This window comes from Ylistrum balloti, unplaced genomic scaffold, assembly GCF_031769215.1.
Source record: "Ylistrum balloti isolate Yb309-2 unplaced genomic scaffold, AGI_CSIRO_Ybal_v1 Utg370108, whole genome shotgun sequence".
NCBI classification, from domain to species: Eukaryota; Metazoa; Mollusca; class Bivalvia; order Pectinida; family Pectinidae; genus Ylistrum; species Ylistrum balloti.
Genome location: NW_026782131.1, coordinates 267,957 through 293,430, shown reverse-complemented (window position 1 = coordinate 293,430; position 25,474 = coordinate 267,957). Strand labels below are relative to the sequence as shown.

Below are 25,474 nucleotides of genomic sequence, written 5' to 3'. Positions count from 1 at the left end.
TCTTTCTCCTTTGGTCTGATTGTAAGGCTGGTTTCACTGTAAACTCATGTCTTTCTCCTTTGGTCTGATTGTATGGCTGGTTTCACTGTAAACTCATGTCTTTCCCCTTTGGTCTGATTGTATGGCTGGTTTCACTGTAAACTCATGTCTTTCTCCTTTGGTCTGATTGTATGGCTGGTTTCACTGTAAACTCATGTCTTTCCCCTTTGGTCTGATTGTAAGGCTGGTTTCACTGTAAACTCATGTCTTTCCCCCTTTGTTCTGATTGTATGGCTGGTTTCACTGTAAACTCATGTCTTTCTCCTTTGGTCTGATTGTATGGCTGGTTTCACTGTAAACTCATGTCTTTCCCCTTTGGTCTGATTGTAAGGCTGGTTTCACTGTAAACTCATGTCTTTCCCCTTTGTTCTGATTGTATGGCTGGTTTCACTGTAAACTCATGTCTTTCCCCTTTGGTCTGATTGTAAGGCTGGTTTCACTGTAAACTCATGTCTTTCCCCTTTGGTCTGATTGTAAGGCTGGTTTCACTGTAAACTCATGTCTTTCTCCTTTGGTCTGATTGTATGGCTGGTTTCACTGTAAACTCATGTCTTTCCCCTTTGGTCTGATTGTATGGCTGGTTTCACTGTAAACTCATGTCTTTCCCCTTTGTTCTGATTGTAAGGCTGGTTTCACTGTAAACTCATGTCTTTCCCCTTTGTTCTGATTGTAAGGCTGGTTTCACTGTAAACTCATGTCTTTCCCCTTTGGTCTGATTGTAAGGCTGGTTTCACTGTAAACTCATGTCTTTCTCCTTTGGTCTGATTGTAAGGCTGGTTTCACTGTAAACTCATGTCTTTCCCCTTTGTTCTGATTGTATGGCTGGTTTCACTGTAAACTCATGTCTTTCCCCTTTGTTCTGATTGTAAGGCTGGTTTCACTGTAAACTCATGTCTTTCCCCTTTGTTCTGATTGTATGGCTGGTTTCACTGTAAACTCATGTCTTTCCCCTTTGGTCTGATTGTAAGGCTGGTTTCACTGTAAACTCATGTCTTTCTCCTTTGGTCTGATTGTATGGCTGGTTTCACTGTAAACTCATGTCTTTCCCCTTTGTTCTGATTGTAAGGCTGGTTTCACTGTAAACTCATGTCTTTCCCCTTTGTTCTGATTGTATGGCTGGTTTCACTGTAAACTCATGTCTTTCCCCTTTGGTCTGATTGTAAGGCTGGTTTCACTGTAAACTCATGTCTTTCCCCTTTGGTCTGATTGTAAGGCTGGTTTCACTGTAAACTCATGTCTTTCCCCTTTGTTCTGATTGTAAGGCTGGTTTCACTGTAAACTCATGTCTTTCCCCTTTGTTCTGATTGTTTTGTTGGATAAATTATAGTCTTGTTGCTTTTTTTTTTATTTGAATGCATGACCATTTTCACTTGAGCCTTATGCCTCTTTTCATGATCTGAATGTATGGATGGTGTCTTCTCTGTGGTTAAAACGTATGGCTGACTTAATTTCAATCTCATGTTTTTCATCATGGTGTGATTATATGGGTTCACTGAAGTCTCAGTTCTATTGTCTTTGGTCTCTATGTTTTTGCAATGTTTACCTTTATTTCAAAAATTGCTTTGAATTATATTTGAGGACACTTCAGTTTTTACTGTATACTTTTTTCCTGTTTCTCAAATTTTAGAATTTGATTGGATATGCCTACACAGTATATGAATCAGATGAAAGACCCCCTAGATGAGGCAATATCAGATTTTATCCAATATACCTACAGTTCTATAAATCATGGTAGAGCCTTAAAAACTTACCAAAATGTCGTAAACATAAACCATGCAAATTTTGATACATATTCTGCTAGATTCTTCTATTTTTGATAAAAAACAAGTGATAACTGTCCTCTGCACAGTCTTTTAAATGTCACTTTCTGCTGGTACACATATGTCAGGGTTGACATTCAAATAACGCAGACAAGACTGGGTTCATCAGGATCGGATCAATACTGACGGAAATTAACAAATTAAAAATAAATGTGAGCAGTAGATGTTTTAAATGTCTTTCTCCTTCATTTTAAATTTATTTCTCCAGCTTAGATTTAAGGCAATAAAATATTAAGTGATAGGAAATTCTATCGTATCTGTTTATAATGAGAACATTTATACAACATACATAAAATAAATACAATTATTTCTAACAACAATTCATCATGAAATTTTATTTCTTAGTATTTGCAATTAAATTACAAATTGCTTTTTTATTCTCTGGATTTAGAATTTAAGACTGAGTGATGTTTCAGATTCCAAGATATATATTCATTGTGATTGATATTTGATGGTTTTCTTTGAAGATCAAATTCACAGGACATCATCTGTATATTGTCAGGATGTCATCAATATATTGTCAGGACATCATCAATATATTGTCAGGACATCATCGGTATATTGTCAGGACATCATCAGTATATTGGCAGGATGTCATCAATATATTGTCAGGACATCATCAATATATTGTTTGGACATCATCAATATATCGTCAGGATGTCAACAATATATTGTCAGCACATCAGCAGTATATTGACAGGACATCATCAATATATTGAGAGGATGTCAACAATATATTGACAGGATGTCATCAATATAATGACAGGACATCATCAATATATTGTCAGGACATCATTAGCATATTGTCAGGATGTCATCAATATATTGAAAGGACATTATCAATATATTGACAGGATGTCAACAATATATTGACAGGATGTCATCAATATATTGACAGGACGTCATCAATATAATGACAGGACATCATCAGTATATTGTCAGGACATCATCAGGATATTGTCAGGACGTCATCAATATATTGTCAGGACATCATTAGCATATTGTCAGGATGTCATCAATATATTGAAAGGACATCATCAATATATTGACAGGATGTCAACAATATATTGACAGGATGTCATCAATATATTGACAGGACATCATCAATATAATGACAGGACATCATCAGTATATTGTCAGGACATCATCAGGATATTGTCAGGACGTCATCAATATATTGTCAGGACATCATCAATATATTGTCAGGACATCGTCAGTATATTTTTTCATAAGTCAGTAGAGCACCAAATTAAACAATGGTGGCCTCAATGGTGGCCTAAATTACCATTCCATACTGGTCCTGATGTGATCCAATAGTCTTGCTGATGTACTAACAATGCACTTCTGTTCTTATTGATAAAATACTATATTGTAGAACTACTATACTGCTACTGTAGTACATCTTGTGAAGGTGTCTCAGTATAAAATCACTGGCACGTCAGCTCATACATCAGTAGGATAATGGTTAAGTGAGGCTAGAACAATTATCAAACAACTTGAACACCAGCAAGTATCTCAATGGTACTCCACCGATTACTACGCGGTGATGGCACTCCACCGATTACTATGCGGTGGATAATTTTGTCTTTCAATTTAGTTCCCACAAGGTATATTGATACTATGTGGTAGGGCGCTATCTCTTTCTCTGGTGACATTCAGTTCAAACAACACCATAACGTTATGACATCAGATCTGAAACAATGGGAACTGTCAGCTTTACCTGGTGTTATTATATATATAGTCATAACAAAATTATGTAAAATGAAATGTGGAGTTCGGAACAAACGCCACAGTGCCAAGTGGTTTCTTCTGAGGTCCTTGACTGTCATTACGGATACCGTAGGCATGCATGGGCTTGTATGCAGTGAATCAGATAAGATGATATATATGTACAACCTCAACACACCACAGCTGATTCTTGTATTTATTTGCTACATAGTGGCATTTGACTGGTTTCACATCTTTGGTGATGCTTCATCAGAACCCATGAAGCATCTTCAAAGATATCAAACAGTCATCTGCCACTATGTAGTGGCTAAATACAAGAATCAGCTGTGGTGTGTTGTGGTTGTATTACATCATATCTAAATCTATATAATGGGTAGTTTTACACATAATTTAAATCCTGTTAATTAGTTCTGACTTTGAAACATCAAATCCACAAAGTTAACCATTATCAGTATTTGCCAGCCTTCTCCCTTTGAAGATAGACTCTTAATCTTATACCTTTCAAAAAAAAAATGATGAAACCTTTTTTTCTAGATTATATATCTGTAGAATCAAATCAGTTCATCATTAAAAACATGTGTCAAACCTCCTTATCTTGAACTCCTATAATTAGAAGACCCCATTTTTATTTGAAGCATTTCATCGGTCTGTGCTTAATAATACACAAAACATTCAAACTCAAAAATTGAATATTCGGTTATGGTGAGGTTTCCCCATGGTCCTGACACGTATGACTGTATTTATACCTTTGATTCCATAGACAGTTATAAGCAAAGTTCAAATTCTCTCCTTTTTTCCTGAAAGGAAACCACAAGGAAAAGTTTTGATAGACATAGGCTTGCGTTCTATCTACACTCGATGTGGTAGCTCATTCTTGGCTTCTTATTTTCCTGAACAAGGAAAACCTACTCACTGTCTTAGTATATAGATATTGGCAGTCTTGGGAATTCTCATGATGTTGTTAAGGTCTCCTTTAATATCATATATGTTGATTTTCAAAATACAAATATAATCAGCTATGATTACATTCAGAGGTAGCACTGGGGAGTCTGTCAGGCCATATATCTGTGTAGTATAATTATCTGACAAAAATGAGACTTTGACCTCTAATCAGGCACGGACACGCTATAGACATTTTGAGCGATTACGTATTAAATAAGGTGACATTTATAGATGTCATGCTGTATGTTGAACCATTTAATTCCCACAGGGACAAAATTGATAAGCAATGTGTGTTTGATTAAAACATATACCATAAAGTCCGATCCACAGTAGACCATTCTCCTGATATAATGGCTTGGAATGATCTGTCTCACCCAATCACAATGTATACAGCTTTGTTGTAATATAACGTAGGATAAATTTGATAGCAAATGAAAAATTTGGAATGAAAAGTGCTTTGTGAATTATCATGCCTTATCTGTCTGCTGTAGGTGCTTATAGACAACAATATCTGATTTGGCACAGTTGCAACACCTGGGGACAGAGCTGAGTGTAATGTTAGTAGATTGGATGTGATATATTCTCTGATCAGTATATTCTGTGTTGACAGGATTGGTAGTAATGAGGTGATGGGATGCTGTGCCCTGGGGCCCAAGTATAATGGTGTTGGACGAGACCACTGGTTTGAGATGTTGGAGTCACCCCGTAAACCTGTTGCCCAGTGGTATGCACTCCAGGAGCATGTGCCCTGCTGCAGTGACACTCCAAATGGCAAATGTAAGTTTGGCTGTCGCCATTCACGCCAGTCCACAGTCGACTCCAGTGAAGGAAGTACCTACTGATCGGTCATGTGACCTGATAGGTTTTGATTGGCTGTGCAAAGTTCAGCTGACCTTTGACAGCATTCACATGAACTGTTTCGATTTGCTGTTACAATACACAGGTTTGATACAGGCACTGATTGGCTGGTCCCCAGATGGAACATGGAGATGTGAAGACTGGATGTCTATATGGTGAAGCGTTGTCAATGGTGACCAATCTGTGGCAAACATCTAGCAGATTTATTATTAGGGAATCGGACCAGACCACATTCCTTAACGTAAACCCACAGTTATACATGCTGTGTGCAGTTGATTAGAGGATTGTTGTGTTTTGTTTACCCAAGAGAACAGACTACGTCTTACTTGTTTACCTGTATTGTATTGTTAACCTTTCCATCTACATAGAATTTTGACTGATCCTGAAATATCTACTAAACCTTTGTTTGTGCATGAGAACCAAAAAGCACATATGTAGACTATTGATTGTTTTAGTAGTCCTAGATATGTTTAACACTAACCAAACATGTATCATTGTCTATGCTTAACCTCATTAAAAATGCCATCTTATTAAAGCTCATTGAAAAATGCATCTTGGAAATAGGATGGCGATGTAATGGTGACTATGACTGTAGAACACAGTTACAAACAAAAAAAACAACATGGAAACTGCAGACGTTGAAGTCAGAGGTTCAGGAGACAATATCATACAATATCATCCTAACAGTTAACTTTTAGAAACTCTTCATTTCATAGAACCCAAACGCATTTCATTTTAAACAAGCGTTCATAACAGGACTTTGTCAACCCCACTAACACCAATGTAGCATTAAGGATAACTGCCCCGTCATTCTTTACAACTAAAGAACACATTAAGGTATGTATATTTAAGGATAACTATACCATTATTTTGCATTAAAATAGTGGTAAAATAAAAACATCAAAATAGTTTATTACTGTTATCCTGTAATTACTAGCTGCAATATACTTATCAACCACAGAGAAGTCATCTTTATCTTCATCAGTGTCAAACTAGAAAACCAGATGTCCCAAGTTTAAATCTAAGCAAAGACAATTGAGAATAAATAATGACTTCTTTTACAATGGTGTCCATGCAGGGATTCAGGGATAATACAAAGTGATACTTTCACAAACTTTGCTGTAATACCTGGAAACTTGAGGGCAAGTTCTTTCTTTTAGTGGGAGTATGTTAACCTGGTAAAAACTAGTGAACATAAACAGCTTGGTTAGAGAGAACTCCTCTTTAGCTCAGTTGGTTGAGTCTTCCACTGGTAAGCTGGAGGTCAATGGTTCAATCCAAGTAGTGGTATCAGAATAAATGATGACCCCCGGTTACATTACACCAATGGAATACCGTTAGTATATAATCAACTAAGCTGAAAAATAAACATGCATTAGTTGGCATAATTGATATCAGACTTGGACTACTTCTGGTGTCATTAATGTGTTTGATAATTTGAGTGGAAACAAAAACTTGAATCAGAACTGATACAATATGACATTTAACGAGAAAAGTACAACTGATATATATTTAACAATTAAGTATAGGATACAGAACTACAGAACACGTCCATTGTAATCTTGACCTTGACATTGCTAGACTACACAGAATGGATGATTTTAAAAACATGAAAAACTGTCTCCTAAAATGTTAGTGAATGCGTTCTTTGTTAAAGATGTTCAAACAATAAAACAGTGATAATCTAGTGAAATGTGTTTCAAGTTGGTTTTCTCATTGGATTTGGAAAGTCGTAAATGGTTTATCTCAGCAATGCAGTTTTGATGTGATATTCTCTGATACAAGTTCTCCAGTCAGGAACATGGCATGCCAACTCTGAATCACATCTTCTTTAACAGTTGTTTGTTGCAATTTTGTCTCTCTTTTCTGATGGTAGCTGCCTTCATGGACAGTGTGACGCCACCTGCTACGGGAGTCTGTGTTTGGTTCCTAGTTGTCTGGATCAATGTTTGAGCTGTAGATCTTGTTTAGATATGTCCCAGACAGGTAGAGGGTATAGACAGCCAGTTATAGACAAATATTAGTTATAGACAGGTGATAGTTATAGACAGGTAGTAGTTATAGACAGGTAGTAGTTATAGACAGGTAGTAGTTATAGACAGGTAGTAGATACAGACATGTAGTAGTTATAGATAGGTGGTTAGTTACAGATAAGTAATAGTGAAAGACATGTAGTAGTTATAGACAGGTAGTAGTCATAGACAGGTAGTAGTTATAGACAGGTAGTTGTCATAGACAGGTAGTTAGTTATAGACAGGTAGTAGTTATAGACAGGTAATAGTTATAGACAGGTAGTAGTCATAGACAGGTAGTAGTTATAGACATAGAGAGGTGGTTAGTTACAGACAGGTAGTAGTTATAGACAGGTAGTTACAGACAAGCAGTATTTACTGACAAGTAGATACAGACGAGTATATTGTAGTTATAGATAGGGGTAGTTATTAAAGAGTTGAAGTCTTAGAAAGGTAGTTAGTTGTATACAAGTTATTGCTGTAGAATAGTATAAATGGTAGATAGAGATGGGTAGTAGTTGTAGACATATGGTTTATAGACAGGTTACAATTGTAGACAGGTAATAGATATAGACAGCTGATACATATAGACATGTGGTAGATATAGACAGGTGATAGATATAGACAGCTGATATATATAGACATGTAACAATTGTAGACAGGTGGTAGATATAGACAGCTGATACATATAGACAGGTAACAGTTGTAGACAGGTGATAGATATAGACAGCTGATATATATAGACATGTGATAGTTGTAGACAGGTGGTAGATATAGACAGCTGATATATATATAGACATGTGGTAGATATAGACAGGTGATAGATATAGACAGCTGATATATATAGACATGTAACAATTGTAGACAGGTGGTATATATAGACAGCTGATATATATAGACATGTAACAATTGTAGACAGGTGATAGATATAGACAGCTGATACATATAGACAGGTAACAGTTGTAGACAGGTGGTAGATATAGACAGCTGATATATATTGACATGTGATAGTTGTAGACAGGTGGTAGATATAGACAGCTGATATATATATAGACATGTGGTAGATATAGACAGGTGGTAGATATAGACAGGTGATATATATATACAGCTGATATATATAGACATGTGATAGTTGTAGACAGGTGGTAGATATAGACAGCTGATACATATAACATGTGATAGTTGTAGACAGGTGGTAGATATAGACAGCTGATATATATATATAGACATGTGGTAGATATAGACAGATGATAGATATAGACAGCTGATATATATATAGACATGTGGTAGATATAGACAAGTGATATATATATACAGCTGATATATATATAGACATGTGATAGTTGTAGACAGGTGGTAGATATAGACAGCTGATACATATAACATGTGATAGTTGTAGACAGGTGGTAGATATAGACAGCTGATATATATATAGACATGTGGTAGATATAGACAGGTGATAGATATAGACAGCTGATATATATAGACATGTGATAGTTGTAGACAGGTGGTAGATATAGACAGCTGATATATATAGACATGTGATAGTTGTAGACAGGTGGTAGATATAGACAGCTGATATATATATAGACATGTGGTAGATATAGACAGGTGATAGATATAGACAGCTGATATATATAGACATGTGATAGTTGTAGACAGGTGGTAGATATAGACAGCTGATATATATAGACATGTGGTAGATATAGACAGGTGATAGATATAGACAGCTGATATATATAGACATGTGATAGTTGTAGACAGGTGGTAGATATAGACAGCTGATATATATATAGACATGTGGTAGATATAGACAAGTGATATATATATATACAGCTGATATATGTAGACATGTGATAGTTGTAGACAGGTGGTAGATATAGACAGCTGATACATATAACATGTGATAGTTGTAGACAGGTGGTAGATATAGACAGCTGATATATATATAGACATGTGGTAGATATATACAAGTGATATATATATACAGCTGATATATATAGACATGTGATAGTTGTAGACAGGTGGTAGATATAGACAGCTGATACATATAACATGTGATAGTTGTAGACAGGTGGTAGATATAGACAGCTGATATATATATAGACATGTGGTAGATATAGACAGGTGATAGATATAGACAGCTGATATATATAGACATGTGATAGTTGTAGACAGGTGGTAGATATAGACAGCTGATATATATAGACATGTGATAGTTGTAGACAGGTGGTAGATATAGACAGCTGATATATATAGACATGTGGTAGATATAGACAGGTGATAGATATAGACAGCTGATATATATAGACATGTGATAGTTGTAGACAGGTGGTAGATATAGACAGCTGATATATATATAGACATGTGGTAGATATAGACAAGTGATATATATATATACAGCTGATATATATAGACATGTGATAGTTGTAGACAGGTGGTAGATATAGACAGCTGATACATATAACATGTGATAGTTGTAGACAGGTGGTAGATATAGACAGCTGATATATATATAGACATGTGGTAGATATATACAAGTGATATATATATACAGCTGATATATATAGACATGTGATAGTTGTAGACAGGTGGTAGATATAGACAGCTGATACATATAACATGTGATAGTTGTAGACAGGTGGTAGATATAGACAGCTGATATATATATAGACATGTGGTAGATATAGACAGGTGATAGATATAGACAGCTGATATATATAGACATGTGATAGTTGTAGACAGGTGGTAGATATAGACAGCTGATATATATAGACATGTGGTAGATATAGACAGGTGATAGATATAGACAGCTGATATATATAGACATGTGATAGTTGTAGACAGGTGGTAGATATAGATAGCTGATATATATATATAGACATGTAACAATTGTAGACAGGTGATAGATATAAACAGCTGATATATATATAGACATGTGATAGTTGTAGACAGGTGGTAGATGTAGACAGCTGATACATATAGACATGTGGTAGATATAGACAGGTGATAGATATAGACAGCTGATATATATAGACATGTGATAGTTGTAGACAGCTGATACATATAGACATGAGGTAATGGTGGACACTTGGTAGAGATAGACAGATTGTAGTTTAGGCAAACTGTAGATATAGACAGATGATGCATATAGACATGTGGTAGATAAAGACATGTGGTAGATGTAGACAGATGGTAGATGTAGACAGGTGATAGTTATAGACAGATGGTAGATGTAGACAGGTGATAGTTATAGACAGATTGTAGTTTAGGCAAACTGTAGATATAGACAGCTGATAAATATAGACATGTGGTAGATAAAGACATGTGGTAGATGTAGACAGATGGTAGATGTAGACAGGTGATAGTTATAGACAGATGGTAGATGTAGACAGGTGATAGTTATAGACAGATGGTAGATGTAGACAGGTGGTAGTTATAGACAGATAGTAGATGTAGACAGATGGTAGATGTAGACAGTTTATAGTTATAGACAGATGGTAGATGTAGACAGGTGATAGTTATAGACAGATGGTAGATGTAGACAGGTGATAGTTATAGACAAATGGTAGATGTAGACAGGTGATAATTATAGACAAATGGTAGATGTAGACAGGTGGTAGTTATAGACAAATGGTAGATGTAGACAGGTGATAATTATAGACAGATGGTAGATGTAGACAGGTGATATTTATAGACAGATGGTAGATATAGACAGGTGATAATTATAGACAGATGGTAGATATAGAAAGGTGATAGATATAGACATGTGGTAGATATAGACATATGATAGTTATAGACAGATGGTAGATGTAGACAGGTGATAGTTATGGTAGATGTAGACAGGTGATAGTTATAGACAGATGGTAGATGTAGACAGATGGTAGATGTAGACAGGTGATAGTTATAGATAGATGGTAGATGTAGACAGGTGATAGATATATGCTAGTTTAAAACTAGATACGAAGTACATCTTTTTGGAATACAAGAGAAAACAAGAGAAAGCAATCTTGAAGAACCAACACACTATTTGTCTAAGATTGCGACTAGGTTCCTGGATGGATACCAGAGGTATTCTGTAGAGTTCCTTACAATGTGGTCGATATACGTCAATACTTGAACACAGTAATGATCTAGAAATGAGACCACCCTGAAAGTCAGCTGTGGCAGGTATTATGATTATAACCTAGTTGCACCTGATATTTGATGTGTGAGTTTTTGAAATCATCCATTATAAATAAAGCATGTGTTTGTCATCACAGTCCATGTAAAAACATGCCCTAACATCAATGCATTTATACAATGTACCGATTTAATGGAGACATGTATTGTGATACAAAGAATGTTTTGTGGAAGGGCTTATATGTCGCACGTATGCACGTACAGAAATTCAGATCATGCATTAAAATGAGAGTTCTACATGTAAAAGACTCGATTTGAAATGATGTTTTGGAGGTGGGTGTGGTGGGATATATGTGTGATAGATATCACTAATGACCCAGGAAAGCTATGTGGGTTTTAAGGATGCCCTGACAACATTGTACCTGGCCTAAGTGTGTCATATCCCAGGGTTCCATACTGTACAGCCATTTGAACTGCTTTAACTGTCCATGTAATTTTGAGAAATATTAACCCATAAGAAACATCAAAACCAATGACATTTGTGTCATTTATGGGTGATATAAATGTAAATAATCACACTGGAGACTAGACGAAATGCATTGGACTAGACATATCCATTTACAAGCAGCTTTGTGGTGTGTTTTTTTATAATCCTTTATAGCATCTTTTGTGTTGAGAGGTTCAGAGTCTGTTTAATATAAGTGAAGGATATTTTACTGGATTACAGTTACGAAAAATCATAAGTTGTGCGTCCAACTTTCTGAAATATTTGAATTGGGAATAGTTTCATATCCAGATGATGTATGGTTTCCAGATAAAAGATGTACCCAAAGTGCATCGTGATTGAATACCTGGTTAGTTACATCCTTTCTCTAGTCCAGGTACTCATTCATGTATTAATTCATTTATCAATATTAACCTTGTTTAATTGTGAGATCTATTATGAAATATTTCAAGATTTAGGGTTAAGTAAAGAATCAGTGTAACACAGACTAACCTGTATCTAACACAGTTTGCAGTGTTCTAGTAAAACAATGTATTTTCTGTTGTTATTGTTAATGTGTTAAATGTCTGACTCTGGTTTATATATTTAATACATATCTGTCAATGTATGTATTATAGATCAACAGATATCCATAACTGGACATAAATTTATAATTATGAATACTGACAACATTTTCTAAGCAAGGTTGTCTGTCTGACACCTGTTTCTGTATTTCACTTTGAAGGTTATGTTCACATATGTACAGTCAAACCTGTCTTAAAGACCACCTTTATACAAAGGCCACCTGTCTATAAAGGCCACCTTTATACAAAGGTCACCTGTCTATAAAGGCCACCTTTATATAAAGGCCACCTGTCTTAAAGACCACTTTTATACAAAGGTCACCTGTCTATAAAGGCCACTTTTATACAAAGACCACCTGTCTATGAAGGCCACATTTATTCAAAGGCCACCTGTCTTAAAGACCACCTTTATACAAAGGTCACCTGTCTATAAAGGCCACATTTATTCAAAGGCCACCTGTCTTAAAGACCACCTTTATACAAAGGCCACCTGTCTATAAAGGTCACCTTTTGGTTCCCTATGTTTTGCATACATTTTCAATTCTGGATTAAGCACCAACATTGTCAAAATGAATAGGTCACCATTTTTACAACAACAACAACAAGAGCAGAAATTAACTGTTGGGTTTGGAAAATGGTAACTCTTAAGAACATGCTATGATCTGAATGTTTGATGTCTTCTTTAAAGTTGTTATAAAGTTCACCCTTCATCTTGCTCACAAAATGAAAGTTTCTATTGTTATATCATATTGTAATTAATGTTTTAAAAAGCACTGTGCTCTGTTTATGTACATTTGGTATAAAAGTCAATTCAAGAGATAAATGCATAATTAGATGATTTGTAGATTATACAGTGATATGATGTAAAATAGGATGTGTAACATATCAGGCCATTTCTCACCTTTATATCATCACTGTCATCTTCAGTATACTTTCAATGTAATCAATTTTTTCTACATTTTAAAACTTGAGACTGCATACTTTCATATCATTGAACTGTGTATGAGTTTTTGTAGCCTTCATAAAGAATCATTGCTAAAATTAACAGTCATGGGCTGGACAGACAACACAACCCAAAAGCGATCGCCCATCACTCCATCTAGATCCATTTAGAGGTGGCTGTCGTGATCCTGGGGCAGATACTATAAACATAAATGTATAGGTATAAACTTAATTTGGTGCAATCATATTTTTTGGTGCATTATCACCTATTGGCAAATTAGTGCAATGACTTTAATTTTTTTGCATCCCCAATATTTGCTATACTTCCACTTACATACAGAAATATGTGTCATCATATTTGAGTGCAATACCTTCTGTACGAGAAGCAGTAAAATTCTATTACAGCTAAAATTTATATGTTTCTCATCATGGAAAGCATAACACATAGTGTAGAAATACAACCTGAATGTAAATTAAGGATTGTATGGAATTTTACAGCATCATAAAGCTGGCCATTTGTACTTGAGATTGTAATGCTTTTAAGTAGCCACTAATTCATATTTACCATGCATTAAGTCCTGGGAGCCTCTACATAATGATTCAGAGTAGGGAGGTGTGAGCTTACTACATGCCATAATGATTTTCCTGTCATTTCCACTAAAATTGCATTAGCCATGGGTGGGCTTATTACCAGGCATGGGCTTATTGTTGACAATGGATACATAATGTTTCATGTAATTGTTTAATATGACTTTTTGATGTTAACCATATCAGCGGCAATTATCATTGTTGGAAAAAAGATGACATTTAAATGTTTCGTAAGTAAAATGAGTTAAAACCTTACCGGTATAGATATATGTCCACCTCAGACTAAGGTATTAATTGTACAAGTTAATGTGATATTAATGAGATCATCTTACTTTTGTCACTTCTATATAACACCTCATTACTATCAGAAATGGCTGTATACATCATGGCTGAAATGTCTTTGTGCTGTTCTTTAGAGAACCAATGAGAATACATGTATTATTGCTTTGTATGGCCTTGTAACTGATCAGAGTTATACTGTATACTGTCTATCAGCTTTGTATACAAACCACAACATTATAACATTCTATTTGTCTGTCTGTAACCCAAACACAGCAGTGTACTCCTGTTTTAACTGAATTCAATACAATACCTTGTCTTACTTGTGCGCCTGCAACACTTTCTGAGTTACACATGAAAGCAGTCTATTAAAAATATGAATATCATAATCATTATTAGACATACATGGAATATCTGTTTTGTAGGAGATGGCTGTCTTGGGTTGCTTTTTAAACATCTTCAATTAATATTATCTTTCCTACATCTTGGAATCTGATGGGTTGTGAATGACACATCCTGTTGTGTTTATCTGGACAGCAGTAGTGATCACTCAACAACAAAATCTTTCTATACCATGTATTTTGGTATGATATAATGTCTTGATTTATTAACTTGACATGTCTCAAACTGGAAAATTTTCAGTCTTTTGATTTGATTTGTCTTTTGTCAGAACCATTAAGTAATGTGTTTGAAATCAAGTTTCAGCTGCCCTCTTCATTCACAAGCTCAATATCTCATATTTGTCATACTTGGCTCATCAAAAGATTCCTCCCTTGTTTGCTGTCATCCTCATCAGATTTGTATTGGTGAAATGACAGATTATTTTCTTATATCACAGTCCAAAACAACAGGGCCCCTTGTATAAAATTCATAGGCCAAGAAAATCCTCAATGCTGTAGTAATTATAGTGACAAGTCACTGGCTGGATAGTTTGTATTACAGGTAATTTTTTATGTAGGTGTAGATCAGTTTTGCTGTGGGTGAAATTCACTGTTGATGCAGGTGAAATTCACTGTTGATGCAGTTAAAGGTCACCTTTAGTGTAATCATTACAGTAGGTGAAGGTCACCTTTGATATAAGTGAAGGTCACCATTGTTATAGGTGAAGGTCACTGTTGATGCAAGTGAAGGTCACTGTTGCTGACGATGAAGGTCACCATTGCTATAGCTGAAGATTGCATTTGTTGTAGGTAAAGGTCACCCTTGATATAGATGAAGGTCACTGCTGATGTAAATGAAGGTCACTGTTGCTGAAGTTGAAGGTCACCACTTTTGTAGGTGAGCACCTTTAAGAGCTGTAATGAACCATATACAAATGTTGTGATATAACATTAGTATTAGATTTTTAGCATAAAAATATCAGTTTTATTATTGTTTCCTACCATATCTTATTCTTCACTTCTTGTTGATGTTTGACGTCTTTTACCAGAAATATAACGTTGTATATATGAGATATATTTTGTATACCTGAGTGTCCCTTTGTGACATTGTGGACTTTCTCTGTGATAAACACATCTTCCTACATCATAAGGCCTAGCTTTGTAAACTTGTCTCAGTTTATACCCTCTTGACTCCGCTGTTCAGACCATGGCAAGTGCAATGTGACACATAAAATATAATTTAGTCTTATTCTCTTATCAAATTATCAAGTCTGTAGTAAATCATTAATTGTTTCCCCTGCTTTGACTGTAAACTGACAACACATGTGTCTGTAGTCTAGACCATCATGAATGCAAGATCATATCATCAACAAAATAATGCCCAACTGTTAAATATTTAAAGTATATACAGAGAGATTTTATTATAGATTATTATATATATATGTTGTTATGAACCAAGGGGGCCAACATATAGACAGCTTTGGTAGACAGCAGGACAATGATATAGCATTTGCTGACATTTCAACTGACTTGCAACAGATATAGGTGGGCTTATTACCAGACATGGGCTTATTGATGAATAAATATGTTAAATTAGTTTTGATTAAATTTGAATATGTTGAAATGGTACAAAAAAAGGGGGTGGGGGTTGAGATGGGGAAAGCAGCCCATTTATTGATAAGATAGATATGTAGATAGCCATTCTGTATTATACAATTCGACTTAACCTTCATGTTTGAGTATATCCAAGGTAATTCTTTTTTACAGTTGACTGCCTCATGTTACATTGATGGCTCTCTGACAAAGTTAATACTAGATTTAGTATGTAACTTGCCATGGTTTGGACTGTTTGTTGTGATTGTTTGATCTGTTATATAAGTTGTTGGTCTCATTGCGATGAAACATTAAATCAAACAGGAAAAATACAGGTTTTTGTGTTGTTACTTATTTTTTCTTGTGTTTCTGTCATAAAGATTCTCTGTTAATGTTAAAAGACAGAGGAAGTATTGCTGAATGATTGTAAATGAAAATTTTGATGTGAATTTCCCATCAGATCCATGTGTATAAGACAATGGTTTACCATATGTTTTAAAATTACTGAGGATTTCCAAACAAAGAGTAAGAAACTCTACCTGAAACAAAGATTTCTGGAATTTTTCAGTACAAAATTTATTTCATAGTCTGCTACCACAGACCTGGGATGAGATACTAAAAAGTAGAAGTAGTATAATCCTGGCCATTTATCCACAGTTGGGCTATCAATAACTAATTCAATTTTGCGGCTCATCAATGGTCCAAAGGCCAAAGGTCAAATTTGTTAAACCTTCAAAAAACTTCATATTCAAAAGGCCTAAAACCATTATTTGGCTGTAAGGTTCCTAGGATAAAGCTTAAAACAACTGCTTGATTTAATGACCTTTACCCGTAATTAAGGCCACTAGATTCTAATTTGTTAAAATACTCAACTGCCTTCACCTGTCTAAAAAGTGGTGTTGACAGATTTGTTCATGACGGGATCCACAATTTGTAGAAGTTTCAAGGTTTGTTGACACATATTTGATATTGATGCACATGTAATATGACACAAGTATTTCTGAAAAACAATGACTACCAGGAGAGTAAGCCAGGTCCATTGGGCCTGTTGTCTTACTTTGTGTTGTTGTAACAGTTACATGATGAGGACAAATTCCTTTGTTTGGCAGCAGTTTAATGGCTGTGTTATGACTGAATAGTCTGATAACTCGTCAATTTTTAATATTTTAAATTTACAGTTCTCCAGTTGAGGAAGTTATATATCATACTGACATTTTAATAACCCAAATACATTTTTTGTTTATATCGATTTAATTCATAATAAAATTTTAACACTCCGACACAGCAGCTGAATTTTGTAGATTATTAGACTGTAAATTTCCAATAGTCTGACAAAGAAGAAATCATCTAAAGGGCTAAACAATTTATCATGATTATGACTTTATCATTTTGAAATAGAATGCTAACACAGGACCAGATGTGTTGTTATAGATGGTGCAATTACTGCCAATTTCTCAAAACTACAGGGAAGTAACTCTGACATAAAACAAATGCATGTATGATGAAGACTTCTTTTATAATCTTAAACTGAAATATTTATATGTGGACAGAATCAGAGAGATAAACGGTATGATTTACAACCACACCAATAATTTGGATGGTGTAATGACATATGTAACAATAACTTGATTTTTACATCAAAACTTTTGTTTGCATGCTGGGTTTATCCCCCCCATGAACTTGCAAGCAGGGACCTTTTTAGATAGGATCTGTATGTTTGATGCGTTTATCTACCTATGAACTTTCAAGCAGGGACCTTTTTAGATAGGATCTGTATGTTTGATGCGTTTATCTACCTATGCCCTTGCAAGCAGGGACCTTTTTAGATAGGATCTGTATGTTTGATGCGTTTATCTACCTATGAACTTGCAAGCAGGGACATTTTTAGATAGGATCTGTATGTTTGATGCATTTATCTACCTATGAACTTTCAAGCAGAGACCTTTTTAGATGGGACCTCCTTGTAGTAACTAGTGGCCAGAACACTGATGTCTGTCAGTGAGACAATACCCGGACAGGGGAGGAGTCGCGGAGATGGAAAACCTGTCAACCAAGCAACTAGTTTCTACCTCACTGAACAACATACAGGAGGTCCATCACATGCCATCCAGAGCAGTTAGAGTAAACAAAACAATAAATAGTATAATAATATAATATACTACTTATACTTATAATGTTTGCAACTAAAGTTACTGAGAATAGATGTTAAAAAAATAAATTTCATTTATTTCACAAGTTGAATGGAGATACATACATGTTGTAAATCTAAAAATCAAACTGCATTCAATGATTTTCATAACAAAGACAAGGTTACATACTTTATATTAAATTAAACAATACTAAATAATATGTTGGGATGTCAGGTGATCACACATCCATACAACATGTATATCACACATCCATACAACATGTACATCACACATCCATACAACATGTATATCACACATCCATACAACATGTATATCACACATCCATACAACATGTACATCACACATCCATACAACATGTATATCACACATCCATACAACATGTATATCACACATCCATACAACATGTATATCACACATCCATACAACATGTATATCACACATCCATACAACATGTATATCACACATCCATACAACATGTATATCACACATCCATACAACATGTATATCACACATCCATACAACATGTATATCACACATCCATACAACATGTATATCACACATCCATACAACATGTATATCACACATCCATACAACATGTATATCACACATCCATACAACATGTACATCACACATCCATACAACATGTATATCACACATCCATACAACATGTTTATCACACATCCATACATAAAGGTACACTTGTAATAAGGCTATTTACAAAGAAAAGTTTCATTTTGAAATGTGAGATATGAAAATATGTGGTAGAATAAACCACATCTGAATTTGAAGAGAAAAATAAACAAAACAAACAATTCAGGCATCCAAGTATTTGTGAGTGGCTGTATAGAGAGCAAAGATTTACTACGTAACGAAGTCGCACACACCATCACCCCCACCCCCCTACACACATACACACACACACACACACACACACACACACACACACACACACTCAAACCCCATCCCCCCCCCCCACACACCTACACACCTACACACACAAACTCACATGTGGAAGCACAGACACATATCACAAATCTGTACATATGTTGTCAGAATCTTCACATCAGTTCATAAGTTCTAAATCAAGATAAAAAATACTAGTAATGTTACAACTACAGGTGATAGTATAATTAACAAGTGTTTATAGGTAGACATCCAACAAGCACTGTTCATTTTAAGTAATGTCTGGGGGAATGTTAAACACAATATTTTCATGTCTTTTCACAATGCATTACATCAAGCTGTAGATTTTCCTGTGTCTGAATTGTTCTTGGATTTCCAAGGAAATCTATGGGTAATTGTGGAATTTCACAGGCAGATATTTAATATTTCTATGAACAATGTCTGCTGGCTAGCAGACAAAAGTAAGTGAAGAAGATGGAATTCCAAGCTGGAAAAATATTTTTAGAAAAAACTGCCCACTAAATCAATGAAGTTGCATGCAGCGGGTACTGTAAATTGGAACCTACAGCTACAACGCTAATCAATGTCTTATTATAAAATCCTGTTACCCAAACACAAGTGAAAGTATCTGATGAAATTCAATATGAGGCACTATTGGTGAAAATATTTTATTCCGATTTAGATGGCCAGTTGCCATGCTTTCCAGTTGTTGTTAAACACTAAAATTATTCATTTCAGTGGTCAGTAAATAGTCCATGTGACTTGTTTCATAGGTGCTGCTCTGTCTATGGTCAGCTGTTCTAGTGCTTGTCTTGATTGTTCTGAAATCAAAGACAGATACCTATAATATACACTTTTCATTGAAGGAAAAAAAATCGATCCGTTCAACAGGTCTAGGATTCTTCTGAATATGTGCTAAGGGAGGTAATACCAACAAACAAACAAAATTATCTTACTTACTGTGGAACATTAAAAAAGCCATCAAAATTGGTACCAACAGGTCATTCATGATTCAAGTTTGAAAATTTACATTCAAAATGTTGCACAACAATGATCTAACATTGACGTATATATGTGTATACTTTTACCTGTGATTTTGGGACAGCCATGGAAGAGAAGAATACAGATTTGAGGACAGAACTGTAACACCCCTTCAACAGCTTCATCTGTTAGGTTTACACAGCCATCCATGTGCACCTCCTGTGTTGTAAATAGTGGGTTTTGTAGTACATCAACAGATAAACCTGTTCTACACAAAAACAATAGTACCTGACTTTTATGTAAATAGTCAATAGTGAATTAAGTTGTGTGACTTAGTACTATATATATTATTTTTAAACATACATGTATAAATAGAGTCTCCATGCTGTATTACTCGACTGTTTCTCCTGTTATGTCTTCTAAGATTCACAAGTAAACAAAACTGAAATGCTTTTTTGAAAAGCAGGACATCTACTTCGATGGTCAATCTCAGATTTTGTATTACAAAATTAAAAATAATTTGTGAGGACAATTACAGAAACCATTTTCAGGGGGTTTTTTTGTAGTCTTAAAACTTATCTGGTGGAGTGAAGAATTAGTGCACAATCTTAGTTAGTCAAAGCACCATGTCGTCATTTTGGTTTTTAGAAAACAAAAAGGAATAATAACAGCATGTGTTGAAGAGTCCAAAATCATTGATAAGATCAGGTTTGGTGTATGATCAAAGTGGTAATGGAAAAAAAAGTTTAAAATATCACAATCAGTTAGAGAATTGGCTGTCATTATTAACTTAATAAATATAGACACTTTTTAACCTGTGTGAATATTTAGATCTTTGGACCATAATGATAAAATATGAAGTGCTTGCTGCAGTCAGCCATGGGTATACACACCCTCTATAAGTTCTTTACTCTATACAGAGATAAAATAGCTCAGTTGGTAGGTTTGACACTCCCTACTTGTGGTGGTTTGACACTCCCTACTTGTGGTGGTTTGACACTCACTACTTGTGGTGGTTTGACACTCCCTACTTGTGCTGGTTTGACACTCCCTACTTGTGGTAGTTTATGTTTCTAAGTAAGCTGAGGAGCTGAATAGTCTGTACTGATGTGGTTGCATTTTTTCAGCAAGCTTTACTAATTACCCTGTTGCTATGGATGCATGTGTTGGGCCTTGTTCAGTGAGGTGGCTACCAGCTACTACAAGCAGACCTTGCCTCAAAATTACCCTGGCTATTCACAGAGATAAACACACAATGTCTAACTTTATTTATGATTTATGATGAGAAGTCATATTGATTAATAAATTAATTGAATGTTAAAATCACATGGGCCTATGTACAGTATACCATACAAGCTATCATCCCTCACAATCATTGTTACAGGCCTCTGTGGTTGAATTAATGAAAGGTTCACGTCAACAGAAGTAAAGCATTGTTATGATTCATGTTATTTTACCTTCAATGTTTTCGAACTGCTTCCCATGACCAGTCCAATCACACCATTGTCTGTCACCTGGTCAAACATAACAAATTATTAGTAATCCGATCTTTATGTTAAATGCTCGTTCCATATATGTCAGGTAAAAGGATATTATATTTTTATCCTCTTTTACACACATAGAAATAATACATCTGTTCTAATATTGATTTTTACAAAATCTGCCCCATCAGTTAACAATAAAATCAGATACAAAATTTACACCTAAACACCTATTGTAATTATTTACACAAATCTAGTGTAGAAGAATTAATTAATTCATTAATATCCATTTATTAATCAAGTTTAATAATTAGATGAATCTGTAAGTTTACCACAAGTATGGTGCTTTACCTTTGTCTTGGAGAAGTTGACACTTTTGAGGTAGTGTGAGTTTTGTCCGAGAGCCAGCAGTGACTTGTCGGTGAGTAGGTGACATCCTCCAATATTGAGCAGTCGGAGTTGTGGACAGGAAGTGGAAAGGGCTATAACTGCCTCATCTGTCAGATTGATACACCTGCGCAGGTAAACTGTCTGTAGCTGTGTACAGGTATGTGCTACATTTATGATACCTGCAAGTAAGTTATCTGATGATATCAGCAAGAGTTCAATAAAATTGTACAAACTTCATTATTAGCTGATGGTTTTCACAATATTTTCAATATCAAAATGGTGTCCATGATACATATATCATTGTCACAAGATATTTATGTTTATGCAAATTCAAAGGGACATGAATTCAAACGTCATAATTAAAACTACATATGTATTTAGAAATGCTTTCTTACTATTGTTTAGTAGAAATGAATTTTAAGAACTGTACACAGGATTATCCGTCTGTAATGCTGCAATCCATTATTTCAGAACTGGCCAACTATCAGATATATATACATAAAGGCCTTAAGTTTCATGTAGCAGCCAGTACACAAAACATAACTAAAACAATAGGCTGATTCAACCTTCATCTTATATTTTGTTAACGCCTTAGTATATACATATGTATTCTCAAACGTCTTTGGCTCACAATCACTCATGATAACAGTATTTCATTGAACCCCCTCGGCTCGTGAAGATGATATGTATGCTTTACAGTTTATTTGTCTGACGTACTCGGGTCACACAAAAACGTCATACAAGTCCTGTATACAGATCATAAACATGTTAAATGTGTTACAATTACAACAGATAAATTCAAATGTGAAACCTCTGTATCAACAAATATCTAAATGGGTTAAATATGTAAATGATGTGTTGTGTTTATTTATTAATACTTAGACATTGTAATGCAACTGATGAAGGACGACAATCTTTTACCTAAGCCCTGTTCGGGACTCTACTTCACTAATTTGCCTAGTCAAGAAATTCTACAAATGCTTAGCCATAACACCACTACAACAAAAGTATATACTAGTATACATGTATGTTAACATTTTGTTATTAAGCAAGTGATTTTAAAATATTTACAATCCATTATCTACGAAAGTAATCAGAGCAACTGAATTACAGTTGTCTTGTGTGAAAGATATTTCATAAAATACTTCTCCAATATTCTGATTTCCAAAATTACAACAATCTTCCAGCATTATTTCATTTTCATAAAAATCACAGTTTCTTATAACATAATGAGTTTTTGAAGATGACTGGAAACAGAGATAACATCTTCATATCTTCTTTGTGCAGTTAGTTCAGCATATTTCAGATATTTGTACACAAATATGGCATAAGCAAAGATTAAGAAAAAAAAAGAACAAAAATGTTTGATATACCTTCTGTTGATATATTACTGCGGGACACTTTTGCCGAGTTGAGATCTAATTTCTTTAATTGTGGACATTTTGAAAGATGTTGCAATCCAGTATCTGTAACATCACATTCACTCAGGTCTAGCACTTTCAACTTCTCGTGTAAAACCTGCATAAAAGTTGTATTCAAACAAGCATAGTACAGTACAATAGTAAAATGTGGATCCAAAACGTTACAATCAAATAATGTATCACCATGTTGTTGATCAGATTCTAAGAATTAGCAGCCATGTCACTTTTCATTCCAGAATAAAATTTTGATATTTATGTTGGAAAATTCCATGAAACGACCATGAATTATTACAATTTACAAGGTCACTGGAAGAGTTAATTTTTAATTGAAGTTCTAGAAGTCTAGTAATTCTATACAACAAACCTTTGATATATTTGTGTCAGAGACAAAGCCTCTTTTTGACATTAAATAGAGACATTTGTCCTTGAGGTTTCCAGGTAACATCTCTATACCTTCCATTGAGGTAGACAGGTTACATACCAGACATTGTACACACCTACAACCAAAAAGAAAACTAAAAAAACATAGCATCTCCCCATACAAATATATCTACAATAACATTTGTAATTCAAGTGAACTTTGGGTTGCAAACATATTGTATTTTTCTCTTTTTGATTTTTTGGGGTTTTTCCCTGAATATTGTGTTCTTAACTACAAATACAATTATGTTGTATCTAAGATCTACAAAAATAGTAAGATCAATTTACTGTTGTTTGCAGTTAGAAAGCTCACGTGAGGAAATGTCAATGAAGCAGCAATCAAGTTCAACAACAATATATAAAATTTGACTGGAAAGTAACAAAAAAACATTTACCAAATTTGGACCATCTAGCTTTTCTTTGGTCAATTAATAGTTACACCTAGGCCTGCATCAAAGTTATGCAAGAGGGTCAGTGTTATTCATCTGGATATTTACGCAATCATTTTCAAAATGCATGACCTTGTCGCTAATATTTTAATATAATCAACTTGTCTGCTAGAGAGCTATCAGTATTTTTCTATGTATTCAGGTTGTAAATCCAAAGGGGGGTGTCAGACATCTGGGCCAATCAAGTAGCCTCAAAGTACATCTGGAAATTATGCCTCGCAGTTGTTTACATTCAGATACATGAACATGTTGTAGTAGACAAAATGATTGGGATTCGAAACAGGACCTCCATCTATGGATGGCCACACTCTATCAGGCATGCTCTTTACAATTTTAATAGGTTGGGGAAATCTGCCATATTCAACTATGTAGATGAACATTGGAGCTATTCAATCAGAATAGAACTTTAACAGCTGGTTATAACTGAATTCTCTCATTTAACCTTCATTGTATCAGAACAAAAATATGTTCTTAATTTCAAATTAAGATACTGCCAAAGTCTTTTCTTGGATTTTTGGCAATCATGAATAACACGTTCCTGTTGCTTCACTGGCATAAGCCTTTATGATGATAAGCGTTATTAATAGAGGACCTTAAACTAAGACTTACATCCTACAGCTGTATATTTGCTTAAAAGTAACCTTATCTATCAATGCTATTTTTAAAATCCATACATCTGTTGAAAGTTAAAATATGAAACATATTTTTGCATCTTTTCAAAGAATGCGAACGATTACAAATATATATGGCGTCTACCAACCCATCAAGTAGTGTTGTGACTTTTCCATAAATGCAAAATGCCGCCATGTTGTTTATGGTAGTTACTTATCGAATACTGACCAATGAAATGACAGCATAACATCCACCCCGTTCCTGATATTTGGGCGATCATGTGACTCATAAGAAAA

At 34.8% G+C, this 25,474-nt stretch overlaps 2 protein-coding genes across 2 annotated transcripts in view; one reads left to right on the top strand and one right to left on the bottom strand.

Annotated features, from left to right (window-relative positions):
- The window catches only part of LOC132550165 (synaptotagmin-9-like), a 34,340-nt gene extending 28,969 nt beyond the window's left edge, over nucleotides 1-5,371 (top strand). Inside the window, exon 5 of the mRNA XM_060214182.1 lies at nucleotides 5,140-5,371. Within this exon, the coding sequence (XP_060070165.1) occupies nucleotides 5,140-5,371 (232 nt within the window). The remainder of the gene's footprint in view (nucleotides 1-5,139) is intronic.
- Nucleotides 5,372-20,138: 14,767 nt separating this feature from the next.
- On the bottom strand, nucleotides 20,139-25,373 carry LOC132550166 (protein AMN1 homolog). Its single transcript, XM_060214183.1, has 7 exons — nucleotides 25,327-25,373; nucleotides 24,062-24,194; nucleotides 23,650-23,794; nucleotides 22,238-22,455; nucleotides 21,863-21,919; nucleotides 20,513-20,624; nucleotides 20,139-20,245 (listed from the first exon to the last, which is right to left on the bottom strand). Exons 1-7 carry the CDS (start codon nucleotides 25,371-25,373, stop codon nucleotides 20,166-20,168), a joined length of 792 nt encoding a protein of 263 aa, XP_060070166.1. The 3' UTR covers nucleotides 20,139-20,165.
- Nucleotides 25,374-25,474: the final 101 nt, after the last annotated feature.

Coding starts and splice junctions, on each gene's coding strand:
- LOC132550166 (XM_060214183.1), bottom strand. CDS start 25,373: ATGGCGGCATTTTGCATTTATGGAAAAGTCACAACACTACTTGATGG. Junction 24,195..25,326: donor GTCACAACACTACTTGATGG/GTTGGTAGACGC, acceptor TTTTGGTTGTAG/GTGTGTACAATGTCTGGTAT. Junction 20,625..21,862: donor GCAGTTCGAAAACATTGAAG/GTAAAATAACAT, acceptor TTTACAACACAG/GAGGTGCACATGGATGGCTG.